Here is an 18,838-nt window from a genome sequence, read left to right as displayed (position 1 = left end):
ATCCATCCATCCATCATTTATTCATCCATCATCCATCCATCATCCATCCATCCATCCATCCATCCATCCATCCATCCATCCATCCATTCCCTCCCAGTCTGTAAGATCCTGCTGGTGCAAACCTCTCTCCCAAGTCACACTACAAGTGCTCCCTCTAGATCTCATTCAGCAACAACAACAAAAAAGAAAGGCTTAAAAATTGTAAAATTCACAATCTCCTCTGTCAGGCAATGACTTATTCCAATGTCTTGGTGTTTTCCATCATTGCACCAAGGTCAGCATTTCCTGAGTAGGCAAAAAGGCTAAGTCTTGGGCATAGCCAAGATGTCCTGGAGCCATCTGCTGTCCAAATGTCTTTTCCTTTCAAGGATGGTCATCAGCACCTGCTCATCGATGGCAATATTTTACCTCAAAATGTGTCTGTTGGCTGGAGATGATGGATGGGGACTTCTATCTGCCTGGACCAAACTTGTTATGGGCTGCTCCTCCACCAAGAGGTCTCTGCACCTCTGACAAGTCCACAAAGAGGGGTCAAATCCCTCTTCTTTCTTACCATGAGATGATCTTGAAAACAAAGATTTCTAGTTCTTCTTGAAAGCCAAATCTCTCCAATGATGATGCTAAGCTAATGCAACATCAAATGCAATTACACAAACAGCACCAAAGCACGTGGACAATACAGGGGTGAGGACCACTGCTTAGGGCAAGCCTCAGTGAGCCTCTCCAGCTGTGCAAATTCAAACCAAAAATGTTTTATGGAGTCTTTCCAGGCAGAAATGCAAAATTCTCCTGCAGGAATTGTCTTCCAGAGCACTCTGAGCACAATGGGACTGGCTCCACCATTTTATCTCCAAAAGATGGCCCAAAAGATGATTATGAATCACATCCTGACAGCCCCTTTGAGTCGGAGTCAGGCGAAGGGGTTAAACCCCTTGGCTAAGTCTTCATTTGCAGCCGCTAATACCGCAGCATATTATAGTTTAATCTGTCCTGATCCCAGTTTAATGCGAGATTCACCGAGGCTGGAGCAGAGAGTGGCGAGGGGGGGAAATCATTTCATAATTTCTGTAGCCCCGCCGGAGCTTAGCCAAGGGATATGAAAGGCAAATTCCAGGCGGAAGGTTGAATTATTGGGACTTAGGAACCGGTGGCACCGCAGCAGGTGCCTGCTGCCATTCCCAGAGCTGCTCCAACAATTAGGAGCAGAGGAATGGAATTACCCCAAGGATGGGGGTTTGGGGAGCGGAAAAGGGGGTTGCAACCCCTGAGTAATTTGAGATCCTTTTATTTGAGTTGCGTTGGCCAAGGGGGGATTAAGGCCAGCATCACCCCAAGCTCCTCAGTATTGATAACGGGGGCAGCGCTGCTCTGGGCCTCCAGGAAGGTTTTGGGGCTGGCAGGGAGTAGGAGGAGGAAAGAACACAGCTGAGGGGAGAATGGTTTGCTTTTCAGCTGAAAATAAAATGGAATAAAACATTTTAAATCTAAGATAAGATAAAGAAAAGGAAAAAAAAGAAAAAAGCCCCAAGTGGAATCCAAGCCGATCAAATCCATCGATAAATAAAAATAAAATTAAACGGAACAAAACAATAAAATAAACACCAAACAAAATAAAATAACATTAAACAAACAAAAAAAATTAAAATTTAAAATATCTATATTAAAAAAACAAACCAAAACAAACACAAGGGGAAGTCATGGGGTCAAGACCCCCGGGGATGGGTTAAAGGAGGGCACCAAGGGCCCCCTCTGAGAACAGTCTTGAGGAGTGCTGGAATTTGGGGCTTTGCCACGAGCTTTATGCTGAATTGTTGTGGAATTTAAGTGGGGTTTTTTCATGTTCACATGGGAAAAAACCCAACCCAAACCAATTTTCTCCATTTCCAGCCTTTCCGTGGCCACACCATGCAAAGGAAAGGATAGGCCACCATGGCAGGTGGAGGTTGTGGCATAAAAATTGAGAGCTGGAGCCCCTTTTTGCCATGACATTTGCAGTGGGGGGAATGAATGGATATGCAGGATGCACAGGAATCAGGAGGATTTCTCTCACTGTGGGTGTTACAAAGGTGAAAAACCACCCCTATGGCACAAAGGAGAGTTTTGGGGTAAAAAAAGCTGCTTTTGCTAATTATGGTTTTGCAAAAAGAAACCCAAAAAAATTGGTTTGTTTAGCTGTTTTTTTTTTTTTTTTCTGCCAGGGAATCCTCCAAATGAAAGGGCTGAACCAGCCCTGACATTTTCCTGCAGGAGAGAGGTCGTTTGCAGCCACTAATAAAAAGGATTCGACACGGGCTAATAAAGAGGAATGAATTCCTCTAATGGCCTAATTTCCCACCTTCAGCCGAGCCAGCAGCACAGCAGGCACGTCACAACAGGAATTTTTTTTTTTTTTACCTCTTTTCCCCTAGAAAACCCCAAACAACCCAAAACAAAACCAGAAAACCCCAACTAAAAAAAAAAAAAAAATAACCAACCCACAAAAAGTCCCCCACAAAACTTAATGCTAAGAAATCCAGGCATTTCCCACTTGGAAAAATCCAATTTGTGGTGCTCGGGTGGTTTTAGCATCATTTCCCTTCAGGAGTATCATCTTTTCTGGACCAAAATCCATTGGGAAGTCCCAACCCCGCTGTTGCATAAAGTCAAGAAACCACTTTAGCTGGGAGAAAATTGCAGCTGAGAAGTGACACTGCTGGACCAGGCCCTGCCAAGCTGCTCCCACACCAAGAAGGGTGGGGAAGGATTTTCTTTTTTTCCCTTTTTTTCCTATTTTTTAACGGGTGATAAACCTCCTGTTAGGGCATAAAACCCGGCGGGGTGACTTGTCCATGGGTTTTTATATTTCCCATCACATTTTCCCACCAATTTCCCTCCAGCTTGATCGACCGATGCTTACAGCCAATGCCTTCTGCCTTGGTGCAATTATTGAAAATTAACAAAAATCCATTGTTTTGGGTGGAGGGAAATGGGCCTAGGAGGGCTAAGAAAAATCCTTGAGTGCATTTGAAACCTAATGACATACTCACCATCCATTTTAACCCCTGGATAGGGAGATATTCAGCAAGAGAAGGGTAATTTAATGTAAATATATAATGTGTTACATAAATATCTAGTAGGATATATTTGTTTTATATAAAAATATATTTTTGGGGTTATTTTGGCTAGTAGCCAAAAAGAAGCATCCAGGTTTGGGCAACAAGTGCATACATGGAACTGGGCAACAATTTCCCCCTAGATTTTAGGGTGAAGACCTCCCACAAGGTGTTTTTTGCATGTCTTTGACCTTCTAATTAAGGTTGTGAAAACTCCAAGGGTGGGGTTTGTTTTCTTCCCTTTATCCCACAAATGCTGCAGAACTCCTCATGGAAGGGCAAAAAGAAATATTTTTGTTCTCAAATTGCTTCTTTTGCTTTGAGGAAATGACTTCCACCACTGCAAAACCGGCACTGAATAATCCTTGGTGTTTTCCTGGGAAAGACTGAGTTTATTCCATACTTTCATCCACCTTTTCAGACCTTTCAGCCTTGTAATATTTGAATATCTGGAGGACAAATATTTTAATTTCTTCAAGTCCAAGCTGCACTTTTTTGGTTCACAAACCCCGGTCATTGATAGGTTAATCCTAAACCTTAAACTTTAATCCTAATTAAATTAGAATATTGTTACTTTTACATCGTTACTCTATGTTCTAATATTGTAAATCATCACATATCACTTGTATAATTACATATTACTTATATAATTATACTATTTACATAATTAGAACATTACTTATAGTAGTTATACAATAACATTACTGCATATATTAAAATATAATATATTATTATGCCCAAATTGACAAAAAAGGGACTGGAGGAGCCACTCATGCCTGGCCCACATGCTGTACAGATACAAGAACTGCACATTTCAGGTTAATGTGTGGCTTCACTCCTTGTTCAGCCCCAAATCACATGGCTTTGCCCCCGAAAACGTAAATTTGGGGTTTTTTTGGACATTTTGAAGGGGCAGAGATGCTGCAGAACAAAGTCCACGAAGGAGCTCCATCACCACGCGTTACAATCAATGGTTGTTATTGCTAAAAAGGAGCTAATTGCTAATTCCCCCCTTGCCGTGTGTTAATTAATGCATTAGAAGAACAGCAGATTAATAATGCATAATAACAACGAATGCACCAACCAAGCGATCCGGCGACCGATGCATTAATTAATGCATCGGCGAACCGATGCAATAACCCGCCATAATGCAACAACTGACGCATTATAACAACGGAACCGTTAATTAAAGGGCATTAATGAATGCAATTATCTCGCCTCACCTGTAGACAGCCCTCTTGTCGGCCTCCAGCTGCGCCTGGGGGTCGCCGCCCGCCGCTGGCACCGGCGCGTTGGCGGCCGCCGCCGGCGTGGTGAGGTGCACGGGCTGGGCTTTGGTGGGCTGCTGGGCTGTGGCTGTCATCTGGGGAGGGCAGGGAATAAAGGAGAGAGGGGAAAAAGAACGTAAAATTAAATTAAATTGAATTGAATTAACGAAAAGCGGGCTTTGCTGTTCTTTCCTGATGGGTTTCGCGGCGTTCCCTGCGGGATTTTGGGAGTTCGGGATGCAGCGCTCTGGTGGGGCAGGTAAAACATACACAGGCATTTCAGCTTTGTCTGGAAAGAGAAGGTTTAGATTTTTACCACATTTTCCCCCATTTTTTTCCACTTTTCACCAGAGGAAAATACAGGAAAAATCTCCCACCATCTTCATTGTGTGGGGTAATTTAGGAAGGGATGTTTCACAGAAATCCCAGATTAAATCAGCTGCAACAACGTGGTTTGCCAAGAGCTCTTTCAAAGCAGGTATTACTGTCTAGACAGAGTCATTTTCAATTTTATCCCAAAATTAGGTGAGCCTCTTCCAGCTCACCAAGCCCAGCAATGAGTCACCTCAGAGCTGTGAGACAACATCCAAAAATATTCCAACATTTTTTGGCGTCCATGCCCAAATCACCCAAGTTTAGCCCCAATGTGAGACAACAGCCAAAAATATTCCAACATTTTTTGGTGTCCATGCCCAAATCACCCAACTTTAGCCCCAACGTGCTGTGCAATAAATGACCCTGACAACAAACATTGTGCTTATTCTTAAAATGGCAATGATTTGAGGTAAATATGAATCCCGAAGATGGGAGATGTGCTTGTGCCAGTGCTCCTGCCAACATCACCCCAAAAAGTGCCACCCCCTGGAACAGGGCAACACCTATTTATGGCCAATTTCCCCTTAAAACTATCAAGTCCTTAAAAAAAAATCTGAATTTCTCAATGTCAGACTTCAGACAGGTCCAATGTGGTCTTTGTGTTGTCATCACAAGATTCCATTAAAAAAAAAAATTCAGGGAGAATTTGAAACAACTGAGGCTCAAAGGCATCAGCAGCACCCCAAATCCAGAGGTTTCAGCCTAAAATCCCAGTGGAAAGCTATTGCAAGGTGGTTGGTTTGCCTGCTTCTCTGCTGAAATTTGTGGAAAAATCAGTATTTGCCTATTTTTACCTGTAAATGTTCAGTCCTCCCTTGAGGCACAGAGGAAAAGGAAGCTCTGGTTCTTGCTAAGTGTTATATATATAATTTATTTATTTGTCTAATAGACTCACTTCTTCCTGCCTGTGTTTTTATATAAATAATATATATTATTCATTTGTCTGATACATTTATATATTTGTTTCTGTATTTATACAGAAATTGACTTATATGTATTTTTTATTTATTTGTCTAATATGTGATTGTTAATATATAAAAATGTCCACATACATAAATTATCGTGGCATTAATTCCTATAAATGTGTATATATATATATATATATGTATATTTATACACAAATATGTAAAACTTTATAAATCCAAGCTGGACCAAACTCATGACACCTTTTGCTTTTAAAATGTTTGCCTTTAATATCTCCTGCCTGACCTTTTGCTGTCGGTTTTTTTCCACTTTTTTTTTTTTTTTCTTTTCAATCTCCTTTATTGTTCATAACTCCAAAGTTGGGCTCCAGCACCTGCAAATTCACTTGGCTCTATTTAATTTCCAGCTCTCCCAACAGGTTCAATTTCTGTCCCTCTTCCTCTCCCTGGTGCTGAAGAAATGAGTGAAATTTGGGCTGATCCCAGCAGTTGGGATTTCTCCTTTTTTCCCCCCATCTTCCATTTAAAACCAAAATGGAGCAGATTTTGGGATAATCCAGACACATCACTGAATATCTCATCCTCTTTTTTCCCTTTTTTCTCCCTATTATCTCCATGGAAAATTACACTTGTGCAGGGAAAAATGGCTTTTCCCCCCAACCTTTTCCCTTTTTTTTCTCCCCCCTACATCACACTTATTTACCAGGATTCCAAATCCCCTTTTGCATCCTGCCAAGTTGAATATTTCCAGCCAAGTCTGCAACTAATTGAGCTATTACCCAAAAAAAAGAAAAAAAACCTCCTTTGGGGCTGCTCCGAAGCCATTACCTCACCTTGGACTAAAGAAAACAACAAAAAATAAGTAAAAATAATTTCAAGTCTATGGAAAAAAGAGGGGAAAGGATGCTGGGATGGGGGGGATTTGCAGCTGAATAAGGAGGAGGGAAAAAAAAATGAGCCAAAAATGGTATTTGGAGAAGCAGGTGGGGAGGGAAAAGGCAGCAGGTTCCTGGTAGTGGGAAAATGGGAAATAAGAGGAAATATTTGGGTGTAAAAGTTGTAAATTTTCATAAAAAATGCAGGTGGGTTTTGGTTTGGTTTCTTTTTCCCATGGAAAATGGCCAAAAATCGTTGCAGGATGGGGGGGAAAAAAGGTAAATTAAAAAGGAAAATAAAAAGCACAAAAAGTTCTGTTTAAAAAGCAGCAGAAAAAAAAAAGGGAAGAAAAAATTGTAATTATGACAATAATTATGTAAACTGTTTAAAATTTGTTAAAATATGTTTTAAATATATTCAAAGTGTGCTTACAAATATATTGGAAAAGTAAAATTTTAAAATGTTACAAATGCGTTCAAAGATATGAAGATCAAAAAATGCTTTATAAATACATAAAAATGTATTTAAAATACAGGAAAATGTAAAAAATATGTTTGCAATTATGTAAAAACCCAAAACACTTTAAAACGTAGAATATACAAAAAGAGGTGCTAAAATGTTTTAAAAAATTAAATTATGTTCAAAATATCCTTAAAAATACATTTTAAATATATAAAATGCAAAAAATGACAAAAGGGCTTTACAGATACAAAAAATAAGAATTTTTTAGACAGAAAGTAATAACAAAACTTTTTAAATAATAAAGAAATAGTAAAGAAATATCTAAAAATCACTGAGTTTTTGCAGAGCTCCAGGGTAAAGCAGAGATGGTGTTTGCTCAGTGTTGCCTGAGCTGTGTGTGATATTTTTGGGTTTGGGAATTACAAATTTCTGGGGTTCAGGGATGGTATTTTTGGGTTTGGGAATTACAAATTTCTGGAGTTCAGGGATGGTATTTTTGGGTTTGGGAATTACAAATTTCTGGGGTTCAGGGATGATAGTTTTGGGTTTGGAAATTACAAATTTCTGGAGTTCAGGGATGGTATTTTTGGGTTTGGGAATTACAAATTTCTGGAGTTCAGGGATGGTATTTTTGGGTTTGGGAATTACAAATTTCTGGGGTTCAGGGATGATAGTTTTGGGTTTGGGAATTACAAATTTCTGGAGTTCAGGGATGGTATTTTTGGGGTTTGGGAACTACAAATTTCTGGGGTTCAGGTGTGAGAATTCTGGGTTTGGATGTTATAAATTTTAGGGTTCAGGGATGATATTTCTGGGATTTTTTCCTCTTTTGTAAGGAAATCCTCTGCTGGTGTTGGGGGCTGCTCCTGGGTTCTGGGGGGTTTAAATACAATAATCCCCCATTTTTACATTTTATTTAAAGATTGGACAAAGACATCAAGTCCAGAGAGGAAATCCCTTAAATCATCATTTACCTGCTCCTCAGTGGGATGCTGAAAGCAGCCCAAAAACCTGCTGAGGACACCAGAACTGGGGGGATTTGTGGCTCCTACTGAAAAATCCCAATCTCCACCCAATTTTTAACCTGTGACTTTCTAAAAAATGGTTTTTGTCATTAAAAAGATACAACTATGTTCATAATTTTCTATTTTTGTCCCTGTTATAACCACCAAAAAAAGCACTTTTTAGGGGGAGGAGGGGAGGAGGAAAGATACTTCTATAATTTTTTGTGTATTGAAAATTATGACAAATCAACTTCACCATTTGATTTTTTTTTCCAAAATATATTTACAGAGTAAGATTTTGGTGGGGTTTTTTTTTGTTTGTTTTGTTTTGGTTTTTTTTTTTTCCTGTTTTGTTTTGTTTTGTTTTTTATCTTTTTGTCCCTATTGTAACCACTTGGGGGGACAATGCTTTTTATCACTTTCCATGCTGAAATTTATGAAAAATTAACCGAATTTTTAATAACACTTTTTCTTAAAAATATTTTTAGAATAAATAAATAAATAAATCCCCCTTCCTCCCTTTTTTCCCCCCTCTTGTGACAACCTAAGAAACATTTTTTTGGTAGGGCAAAGCTGCTTTCACCACTTTTTATGCTAAAAACACCTATTTTTTTTAAAAAATCCTCTTTTTGCCAATGAAATGGCTGAATACTTTTCCTCAGCTTTTGGTTTTCATTCATTACAGAAAACTGATTTAAATGTAGACTTTCATTTTCAACAGGTAGAGAACTCAAGGTGTGAGACCATGCTTGGTGTAAAAGATGCTCCATTAACAGATTCCAGGGATTAATTAAGCATTTTTTCCTTCCAAAAGCAGCTTTTCCCATCATTTTTGCTTCATTTTTTCCTGTTTCTGACAGTGAGGGTGACAGCTTGCACAGCCCCTGCTGTAAAACATGAATGCAAAACTCCCCAAATCCCTTTTTTTAGCAATTTTCTCCCCAAAGCAGTTCCCTTGATGAAGAGGAGCTCATTGTAGCTCTGATAATCAATAATTTTTTCCATTTATCCAGTCCTCCCCACTTCTGGGGAGAAGAAATTTGTGCCATTTGCTTTTCCAATCCCTAGAAATCCCAAATTTTCAGGTGAAAAGTTCACAGCAGTCGCAGACGAGTCAAAAAAAAAAAAAAAAAAAATCAATTCTTGGCTGCAGCTTTAACTCCAAACCCACTAAACGCTTGAGCAACCGCCTTGATAAGGGAAAAAAGGAAGGATTTAGTCCTGAGGGTCCCCAAAATTCAGTGTATAAAAACAGGGGGCAGATAAGGGACAGGGAGGGAGAAGGATGCCACGGAAAATGTCGGCTATTTTCGGCTATTTTAAAAGTCCCTTAAATTGCCCATTAGGACTCAAACGGTGCCGTGGCTCCCCCGCTGTGTAAGCGAGAAAAGGGAAAAAAAAATAAAAAAATTTGGGAATAAAATAAAAAATAAAAAATAAAAGCCCTACTCAAGGCAGAGCAGCGAAGCGAGTAAATGATGACACAGGAGTTGGAGGAGCCATAAAACCCCACTGAGGTGTCGTTTGTAGAAGTGACCTTTTCCCACCAAATGAAATGAGGAGAAAGGAGACACGGGTGGCTTCAAGGGGGGGGGTCTAAAAGTAAATTTATTTATTTTAGCTTGCAGAGGATAGGCTTAGGGGCTTGAGGGGTTTTTTTGTGTTGGTTTGGTTTTTTTGTTGGGAGGGGAGATTTTTCTGCTTTTGTGGAAGAAGAGGAAAAGCTTGAAATCTTCCATATGAGCACCAAAAAAAGCTGCTTTGAAAATGAAGCTGGCTCAGTGCACAATACAGATTACCCCTGTAGCTGTAAAAGTGGAAATGTGATATAAATGTACCCCTAAAAAATCTCAGGATGGGCTTCAAGGTGCAGGGCCATCTCCAAAATCCATCCTCAACTCCCAAGCCCAGCCCACTGGGGTTCTCCAGAAGAGTTTTTCTTGGACAAACTCCTCTTCTTATAATGACTCCATAACGAGTTTTGAAAAAGTTATTTAATGACTGCTTAAAGCACCACTGGAGATGAAATCTTTTTTTCTCCCCTGCCCCAGGTTATTAAAAAATGCCACTGAAATAAATCAAAGGCCATCCCTGTGACTAAACTGTCCTGGTTTAGTCAAATGCTTCATCTTCCCAGCTAATTAACCTGCTGGTTACAATCACGGCACCACGTCAGCTTCCCAAGAAGACACAAAAACTCCAAAATCACAGAATTCACAGAATTTACAGAATCCCCAGGTTGGAAGAGACCTTCAACATCATCAAACCCAACCCAGCCCCAACCCCTCAACCCAGCCCTGGCACCCAGTGCCACCTCCAGGCTTGTTTTAAACACACCCAGGGATGGTGACCCCACCACCTCCCCGGGCAGAACATTCCAGAACTTTATCACATTTCTGTAAAAAACTTCTTCCTAATATCCAACCGAAATTTCCCTTGGTGCAGCTTGAGATATTTGAAACTACTGAGGCTCAAAGGCATCAGCAGCCCCCCAAATCCAGAGGTTTCAGCCTAAAATCCCACTGGAAAGCTATTGCAAAGTGGATGGTTTGCCTGCCTCTCTGCTGAAATTTGTGAAAAAATCAGTATTTTTTCACGAATTGGGGAACAAAATGGGGAAAACCCCACCATTTTACCCAAAATGTTTCCATCTTGCAGATTGACAGAAGAGGTTTTAATTCTGCCAGTCTCTGAGATGAATGCTCTGGGGTGAAATATTTTGTAATGGCCACTAGTTAAGAAATCAAGGCAATTCATGCAGGAGCTGTGTCAAAATTCAAAATGTCCCTCAGACATTTTTAAATGTTCCAAGGCCAAGTCAAAAACATTTAAAACCCTAACAAGCAACTAAAAACAACTATAATTTTAAATTTAAGCCATAAAATAATTTACCAACCTTACAAAAAAACCCAAAAAATCACAAAAATTTAAATATTATAATAAAAATAATCACAAAATTTAAAAAAATTAAATACTATACAAAAAAGTTTTAAATCCTATACAAAGAAGTTTTAATTTTATACATAAAAGTCAAAAGCTTTAAAATGAAAAAATTTAAGCCTATCCTATCCTCCCTCTTTCTTCTTCCTTACCTCCATATTCTTAACAATATTAACACTCACAAATTCATTTAAAATAAAAAACACCATTTAATATAAATAATAGACATTTTAAAAACTATAAATGTTTGGCATATAATATAGATATAGATATAGATATAGATATAGATATAGATATAGATATGGATATGGATATGGATATGGATATAGATATAGATATAGATATAGATATAGATATAGATATAGATATGGATATGGATATAGATATAGATATAGATATAGATGATAGAGATAGAGATAGAGATAGAGATAGAGATAGAGATAGAGATAGAGATAGACAGAGATAGATATAAATATAGATTATAAATATAAATATAAAAGTATAAATATAACTATATATAGATATAGATATGTATATATATATAAATATATATATAGATATAGATATAAATAGAAATAGAAATAGAAATAGAAATAGAAATAGAAATAGAAATAGAAAATAACACCAACCCTAAGCAAAAAGAAAAAAATTACAAAAAAATAAAATATATATACACCTTTAGCTAAGCTACTAAACAAACCACAACCACCAAAAAAACCAATGTTTTGAATAACTTACTACCCGGAGGCCACTGACCTGTGGGGTGTCCTGGTAGGGAGGAGGAGGCACGGTCTGGGTGGCCATCATGGTCAGAGCTGGTGCAGGGGAGACATGGTGCATCCTGCTTGGGAGTCACATGGAGAACCTGCGGGCAGGAGAACACAGCTGCTGGGTCACCAGGGAGCCCACAGGAAGGGAAGGAAAAACAACAAAACGGAGAGGAGAGCTGACGTTCCTCACACTGCACGCTGCCACACAGTCCCTGGAAGAAACTCGAGGTGGTTTGATGAGCCTTATGGTGATTTGATGATTCTGTGAGATTTGTGAGTTTGGATGAGGAATGCACGGGGGGGTGAAGAGAAGCAGGTCACTCACAGGGACATCTTCACTGGAGATGATGGTGCCATCACTGAAACTCATATTTTCTCCCCTGTCAACCCTGGTACACCCAGGGCACTTTCTTTCTACCCCTCATGCCTAACCACACTGCCTAAATGGGGATTTCCATCCCCTTTCCAGCTATTTCTCTTTTCTGGAAGCAGAAAGACAAACCATACATGCAAACCTTGCCATTTTCTTAAATTATACACTAAACCCACCTAAAATGCTGCATCTCTTTGCTTTTGGTCACCACAGAGTCACATCCTCATGCTCAGCTCAGAAGGGACATTGAGAACCCAGTGTGGAGATTCACCAACATATTTAATATATTTACTTATTAATTTATTTAACATATTCCTAAGCTGTGCTGTCCAACCCATCTGTCTCCTGGGTTGAGGTGGCTGACCCCGTGGTGACTGAATGCACAGAAATGTGGAAACTCTTGTTTGATTTGAACCAGGCAGCAAACCTGGATTTTGCACACCCCATAAACTGAGGAGATGGTCCTCACACAGCCCCCAGCCTCTCAGGAAGCTGCTGCTTTCTCCAAAATGCAGTTATCTGGGAGGAAAACAGACTAATTTTTTAGTATCTTCAGGTTGAAAGGAGATGGAGAAAAAAGAGGGGAACCAGGAAGGAACAAATTTGTAGTGGAGCACTTGGTTGGGAAAAGTCCTCAACAAATAGACCTGGTGGTAAATGTGACCCAAAAGCAATTCTTGGCCCTGAAAATACCTCCTCTCCCACTATTTCACTGCAGCTGTGTGGTTGCTTTAGAAAGAAAAGCCAATTATCTTGCCTGAATTCTTAAAAAACTCTGTCCTGTCTTCTCTGTGGCTCAAAGTTCTGGTTTGGGGCAGCTCCCAGAGTTACCCAAAAAAATCTTCCTGGTTCCTCCTTTCTTCTTGCAATGCCTCCTTTCTGTAAGAGACAACACCTTCCCAAGGTTGTGATGCACTGGCTTTCCCCTTGGCTCCTCATCTGGAGAAGAGCCATGGCACCATCCCACGAGGAAAGGCAGAAATTATGGAAGTCCCCTGATATTGTGAGGGAATATAACCAAAAAACACTGCCAGCATTTCTTTCACCACGAAATGGTGACAGGCAGGAAGGTGCAAGGAGGAGGAACAGAGGCACTGATGAGCTCAGCAAAAACTGAAGCACATTTGGGCACCTTTGTGAAAAATTTAGTCCTCCCTGTTTGGGGGAAGAGGTGCAATATTCTGATTTTCTCCAGGCTTCAGGCTTTGCTAGGCACTAAGCTCACAAATGCACCACATCCAAATGGAAAGCCAAGTGCAAGGGATGAGCATCAACAACTCTTCTTTATTTTGCATGAATAAATGAGGTAATTCTTTCTTATGCTTTGCACAAATATGGATAACCCATGAATTGAATACTAAGAAATCACACCCAAAATCCTGTGCATTGTGAAGGTAGATCAGGGCTCTTGCATGACACAGACCTCTAGCAGTGAGGATATTGCATTTATGGGATTAAAATGATGCTTTTCATCTTTTTCCTCCCAACAGCAAAATAGCAGGAGGCAAAATTATCTGCTCCTGAGTGAACTCACAGCTTAAAACCTTTGATGTCCAATGTCAAAACTCAGCTCGCAGCTGCAGGCACACAAATATCCGTGTCCTCGGGGGGCAACACCCAGGGAAAAACCTCCCCACCAGAAACACTTTCAGCTGGGGAAAAGCAGAATTTAGCACTGTGACAGTCTGGACATCTGTGTGGGAAGCTAAAAAAAAATAAAAGACATTGCTATTTTGGGAAAAATACCCTGTTTGCCATTTTTTGTTCCTGCCAAGAGCAATCCTACAACCAGCACGCGGCGATTTGCTGTGGGGTGTGAGCTTTTTGGGTGAGTCTATTCCCAGAAGGTGGCAGCCCAGAGCCCAATTTAATTGCTGAATAATATCTAAACTGCTCCAATCAAGCAGTTCATTGAGGTTTATGGGTGCTGGTTTGTTTGGAGAATAGGGCTGACAGCTAAATGTGGGCAGGGGGGGAAAAACAGGGATGAAAGTGGGAGACAGCTGTTGCCAATAGCAGTATATTTATTTATCTTGGGGGAAACAAATGCACTGAGGCACTGTAAATATCCAGGAAAGTGTTTGGTGCCCACAGGAGAAGCTGGACAGGTGTTTCATGAATCTCAGGACAACAGTGCAGAGCTGTCAGCCCCATGGATTTATCAGCAGCCAGCGCAGGGAAGGGTTGAAAGCTGCCATTACGTGCATTAACCCTTACTTATTTTGTGTATTTTTGGTTTATACATGAATCCCCTCTCTTTTCTTTCTTTCCCCCAGTTCTTAAATTAATTTGTCTGCGTGAGCTCTTGACTGTGGGCATCCAAATATTGGAAGGAGCAGAGCATCACCAAACCCCTGCCAGCTCCTCCCAGCCCACCTCATTCCCAGAGGAAATGTTCAGATCTTGGGTGAAGAGCGAATTCTGGGGATCTGGAGATCAGGGAGGGCAGGAATTGCAGCCAGCTCCTGGGGGATTTGCACAGAAGAAAGAAATGGTGAGCAATAAAAACCCATAAAGGCTCTTTCATTTCCGGAAGCAGCAGTACTTCTCTTTTTGGCAGTGACTTGAGATCAAAGTATCCTAAATTTCCTTATGAAATAAAATTATTTCAGCTACCACTGAAATGCTGCCATTACGTTGGAAATGTATTTCCCGAAGAGCTTGTGCCTATCTAAAAGACTCTCAGATTTATAGGCTGGGCTTTTTTACCAGCAATATATTATATTCTTTTTCAAGTAAAAATAATTAAAGACTAAGTTGAAAGGTTGGGTTTGTTTTTTTTTCCTGATGCCTTAAAACACTTAAAATACCAAAGTATTGTCACCACCCTCCAGGTGAACATGACCTCCTTGATTAATAAAACAGCCATAAACCCACATTAGAATGGTTAGGGCTGGTCAGAATTTGGGCTAAATTTAAAAAAAAACAAATTAAAATTCCCTTTTATGGACTCTACATCACTGTTTTCAATGCAAAATGTTAATACTCAACCTGTAAAGCACAACTCTTGTTTCTGAGCCAATGGGAAAATGAGGATCACTTTTTCTAGCTCACTGAGAAGATTCTGCCCCACAGCAACACATGCACTTGATAATGGAGGATTCAACACGAAAAAATCAGGAAAACAGCTTTTCAGCCTTTCCTTCTCCACCTGAAGCATCAAAATAATTAGAGATACTTGAGGATGGTTTTTTACCAGCCATGGAAGGTGTTTTCCTGCATTAAGGGAAGATTGCCTTTTCCAAAGGGGATTTTTTGGAAGAGGGGATGCTGTGAGATTCTCAACGTGTCAGTCACGCTCTCCCCACAGCAGGCTGCGAGTTTTTTATGTCACCATCTTCGCAGAGGGCTCGTGCAGGCTGAAGTTTATTATATATGCACTCAGCTAAGTCAAAATGAAGAAATACAGCAGAGCAGGGATGGAGAGGCTCCTCCAGAGGCCAATACATCTCACTCAGAGCACCAGCACAGCCTCACCCTCGGCAGGTGATGCCAGCTCTTGATTGGCCATAAAGCGAATTAAGAGCGACCCTCTCTTCTTGAATGTCTCCTTTCTATCAACAAATCTCCACCTTTTTTGCCTGTTTGTAACAAAAGTACCCTGAAAGATGAATAGCAGGTGTTCATGTCATTACAGGAAGTCCATTATGCCACCCTGAGCTTGTTAAAAATAAATCAAGTGCTATTAAATGGTCAAAACTAGAAAATAATCCTATTTTTCAAGACATTACCCATTCTTGGCCATTCCCCCATGTTCAAGGTTGCTTCCAAACAGGCTCATGTAATACCTCATCTGGGGAGATCAGGAATGTTTGTGCAAAGCTACCACTGCGCCACCAAGTAATTTTAATTTTTTAAAAGAATAGATCATAGCCAAATTTCCTCAATCCAATCCCAGGAGGTTTTCTTGCACTGACAGCATCTTCTGCTCTTGGCCAAGGTGCTGGTTTTACTAAATGCTGACCTCCATACCCTCCCAGTATCCTGTTATTAATTATTGCCTGGTAAAAAAAGTAGAAATTTACTCTGTGTTTCTGCTACAAGCATGGGTTAAAGCAGACAGTGACTTGATACTTCTGTAGAACAAAGTCTAGACAGAGCAAATGCCTTTTCCGTTTTTCTCCTAAAAAAGCAGTTGGTCAACACATAAGCACTGGGATAAAAGGGAGAGGGAAACACCATGTTGGACAATGCCAAAAAAACTCTTGCCAAGCACTGGTTTGGATGGGCCCCTGAGCACCAGGAAAAGGAGCATTTATTAATTTAATATTTTTCACCTAGGTATTTAATATTTTATTTTTTTGTTTAATATTTACAGGTATTTATTTAATTAATATTTCCCAATCCTCCCACCAACTTCAGCTGCATAGAAAGGATGGAGCTGCTTCAGTGGATTTCTGATGAGAACAACAATTACTGCTAAATATTTCTCTCCTCTCCAAAGATACCCATCTCTGAAAGGCTCCAGGGATATCTCTGCAACATAAACATGAGAATAAAACCTGCAAGAGCCAGTCAGAGCTTTAGCAGACAAGGTTAATGTACCTTGAACAGCAGCATTAAACAACTTTGCTCATTTTTTTAAGTGGAGAGCTGAGATACCTACATACATTTTAAAGTGTTATTTTTATAGGGGAAGACCATTAAAGCACCTTCCAAAACAAACTGGCACAGGGAAACATCAAAGAAGCTTCTTCAAAGTAACCTGTGAATACTTGAATTTTGTGCAACCCAGCCCTCTGCCCAAGAGAAGTTCCCAAAAGAGCAAGTTGGGATTTTTTTTCAGCAAATCAAAAAGCTTTGAAGTGAAGTATAGCTGAGGAACCCCAAAAATGTAGAAACTTCCTCTTGCTGGGCATGAAACGTCCAAAAAAAATGTTCTGGTTGTCTTGTAAAAAATAGGGAGCAGATGAAAGTTTTAACAGGTCTTCTCTAAGAACAATTAATGTCCAGAGTCTAAAGTCTTGCCCTGTGCTTTCAAACCTTGGCTTGTGCTCTTCATTCTGCATCTCATGGACAGTGATGGGTCAGGAACCACTGAGCACCCACATTTCCATCCTGCAAACACCAAATCTCAAACCCACACTGGCAAGGAGAAGGCCACAGACTCACAGAATAATCTGAGCTGGAAAGGACCCACAAGGATCCAGCTCCCATCCCTGCACAGCACCATCCCCAAGAGTCACACCACACACCTGAGGGTATTGTCCAAATGTTTCTGGAGCTCTGCTAGCCTTGGGGCCATGCCCAGTGCCCTGGGGGCCTGTTCCAAGCACCCTCTGGGTGAAGAACCTTTCTCTAATATCCAACCCAGCCCTCCCTGACACAACTTCAGGCTGTTCCTTTGGGTCCTGCCACTGGGCACCACAGAGCAGCAATTAGTGTTTGCCCCTCCTCTCCCCCTCACAAGGAAGTTGCAGACTGTGATGAGTCTCCCCTCAATCTCCTGCAAGACCAAGTGCCCTCAGCTGCTCCTCCTTGAGCTTGCCCTCAAGACCCCTCACCATCTTCCTTGCCCTCCTTAGGATGCTGATAGTCCAAAGTCGTTCTCGTGCTGTGGTGCCCAAAACTGCCCAAGGACTCCAGGTGAGGCCACCCCACTGCTGAGCAGAGAAGGACAATCCCCTCCCTCACCCAGCTGGTGGTGCTGGGCCTGAACCCCTCCAGGACAAGGCTGTCCCTCCTGCCAGGGCACTGCTGGCTCAAATTCAACCTTCCATCAACCAGGACCCCCAGGTCCCTTTCTGCAGAGCAGTTTTCCAGCACCTCATTCCTTTGTCTGGCTGTACCTCCAGGGCTGCCCCATCCCAGGTGCAGAATCCAACATTTTCCCCTGCTGAACTCCATGGTGATGACCCAGTCCTCTAATTTGTCAAGGTCTCTAATCTGCCTACAGATCCCAGCAGATCATCCCATTTTTGTATTGCCTACAAACTTGCTTAATATCCCTCCAATGGAGCCTTCAACGCCACCTCTCCTGCATCCAATTCCTGTGGAAGAGCACGGGGTGGAGGATGGAGCCCTGCAGGACCCCAGAAGTGACAAGCTGCAAGTCTGATGTCACCCAGTCATGCAACCCTTGGTGTCCCACCCGTGATCCAGCCGTGCACATCTTGTGCAGAGGATGCTGTGACAGATGGCATTGAAGGCTCCATCCCCAAGGTCCCTGCCAGGCTAAAAAGAGCTTCTCAGAGGACAAAAAAAAGGTGATGGCAAAAAAAATGGGTGAGTTTTGGAGATATGAGCTGGAAGAAGAGGTTTAAGTTTGGGTCTGAGGTGAATGAGGTCATGGGAAACTGTAATATTTGTGAATTCTACAAACTTCTGTCCCAAGACCAAAGGTGACATCAGCGCTATTGCTTAAGGATGGGTAGCTGAGAAGAAACACACTCAAAAACTGCCTTGCTCTGCAAAAATTAAACCATTATTCAAGTTTTTCCATTCCAAACAGACACCTTCAGTCCTTCACCAATGTCCTGGTTTCAAGCAGGACAGAGTGAATTTTTACAATGGCTTGGAGGGGCGCTTGACCAGACCCTAATATTATTTGATATCATATTGGTCATGTTGTTGTTGTTGTTGTTGTTGTTGACCAGACCCTAATATTATTTGATATCATATTGATCTTGTTGTTGTTGTTGTTGTTGTTGTTGTTGTTGTTGACCAGACCCTAATATTATTTGATATAATGTTGTTGTTGTTGTTGTTGTTGTTGTATAATTGCTACCATTGCCAGGGGCAAGGGAAAGGGACTC

The 18,838-nt window shown here is 40.9% G+C and overlaps 1 protein-coding gene across 13 annotated transcripts in view; it reads right to left on the bottom strand.

Moving 5' to 3' along the window:
• Positions 1–18,838, bottom strand: part of PKNOX2 (PBX/knotted 1 homeobox 2) — a 95,466-nt gene that overhangs the window by 18,415 nt on the left and 58,213 nt on the right. For all 13 annotated transcript variants that reach the window (XM_085560162.1, XM_085560158.1, XM_085560167.1 and 10 more), the window contains 2 exons: positions 11,697–11,805; positions 4,316–4,455 (listed from right to left, as the gene is read on the bottom strand). In XM_085560162.1, coding sequence (XP_085416288.1) covers positions 4,316–4,455; positions 11,697–11,780 — 224 coding nt within the window. In that variant the 5' untranslated portion in view covers positions 11,781–11,805. The remainder of the gene's footprint in view (positions 1–4,315; positions 4,456–11,696; positions 11,806–18,838) is intronic.

Source organism: Lonchura striata, chromosome 24, assembly GCF_050655825.1.
Source record: "Lonchura striata isolate lonStrDom1 chromosome 24, ASM5065582v1, whole genome shotgun sequence".
Taxonomy (NCBI): Eukaryota; Metazoa; Chordata; class Aves; order Passeriformes; family Estrildidae; genus Lonchura; species Lonchura striata.
This window is presented reverse-complemented; position numbering and strand designations above follow the sequence as displayed.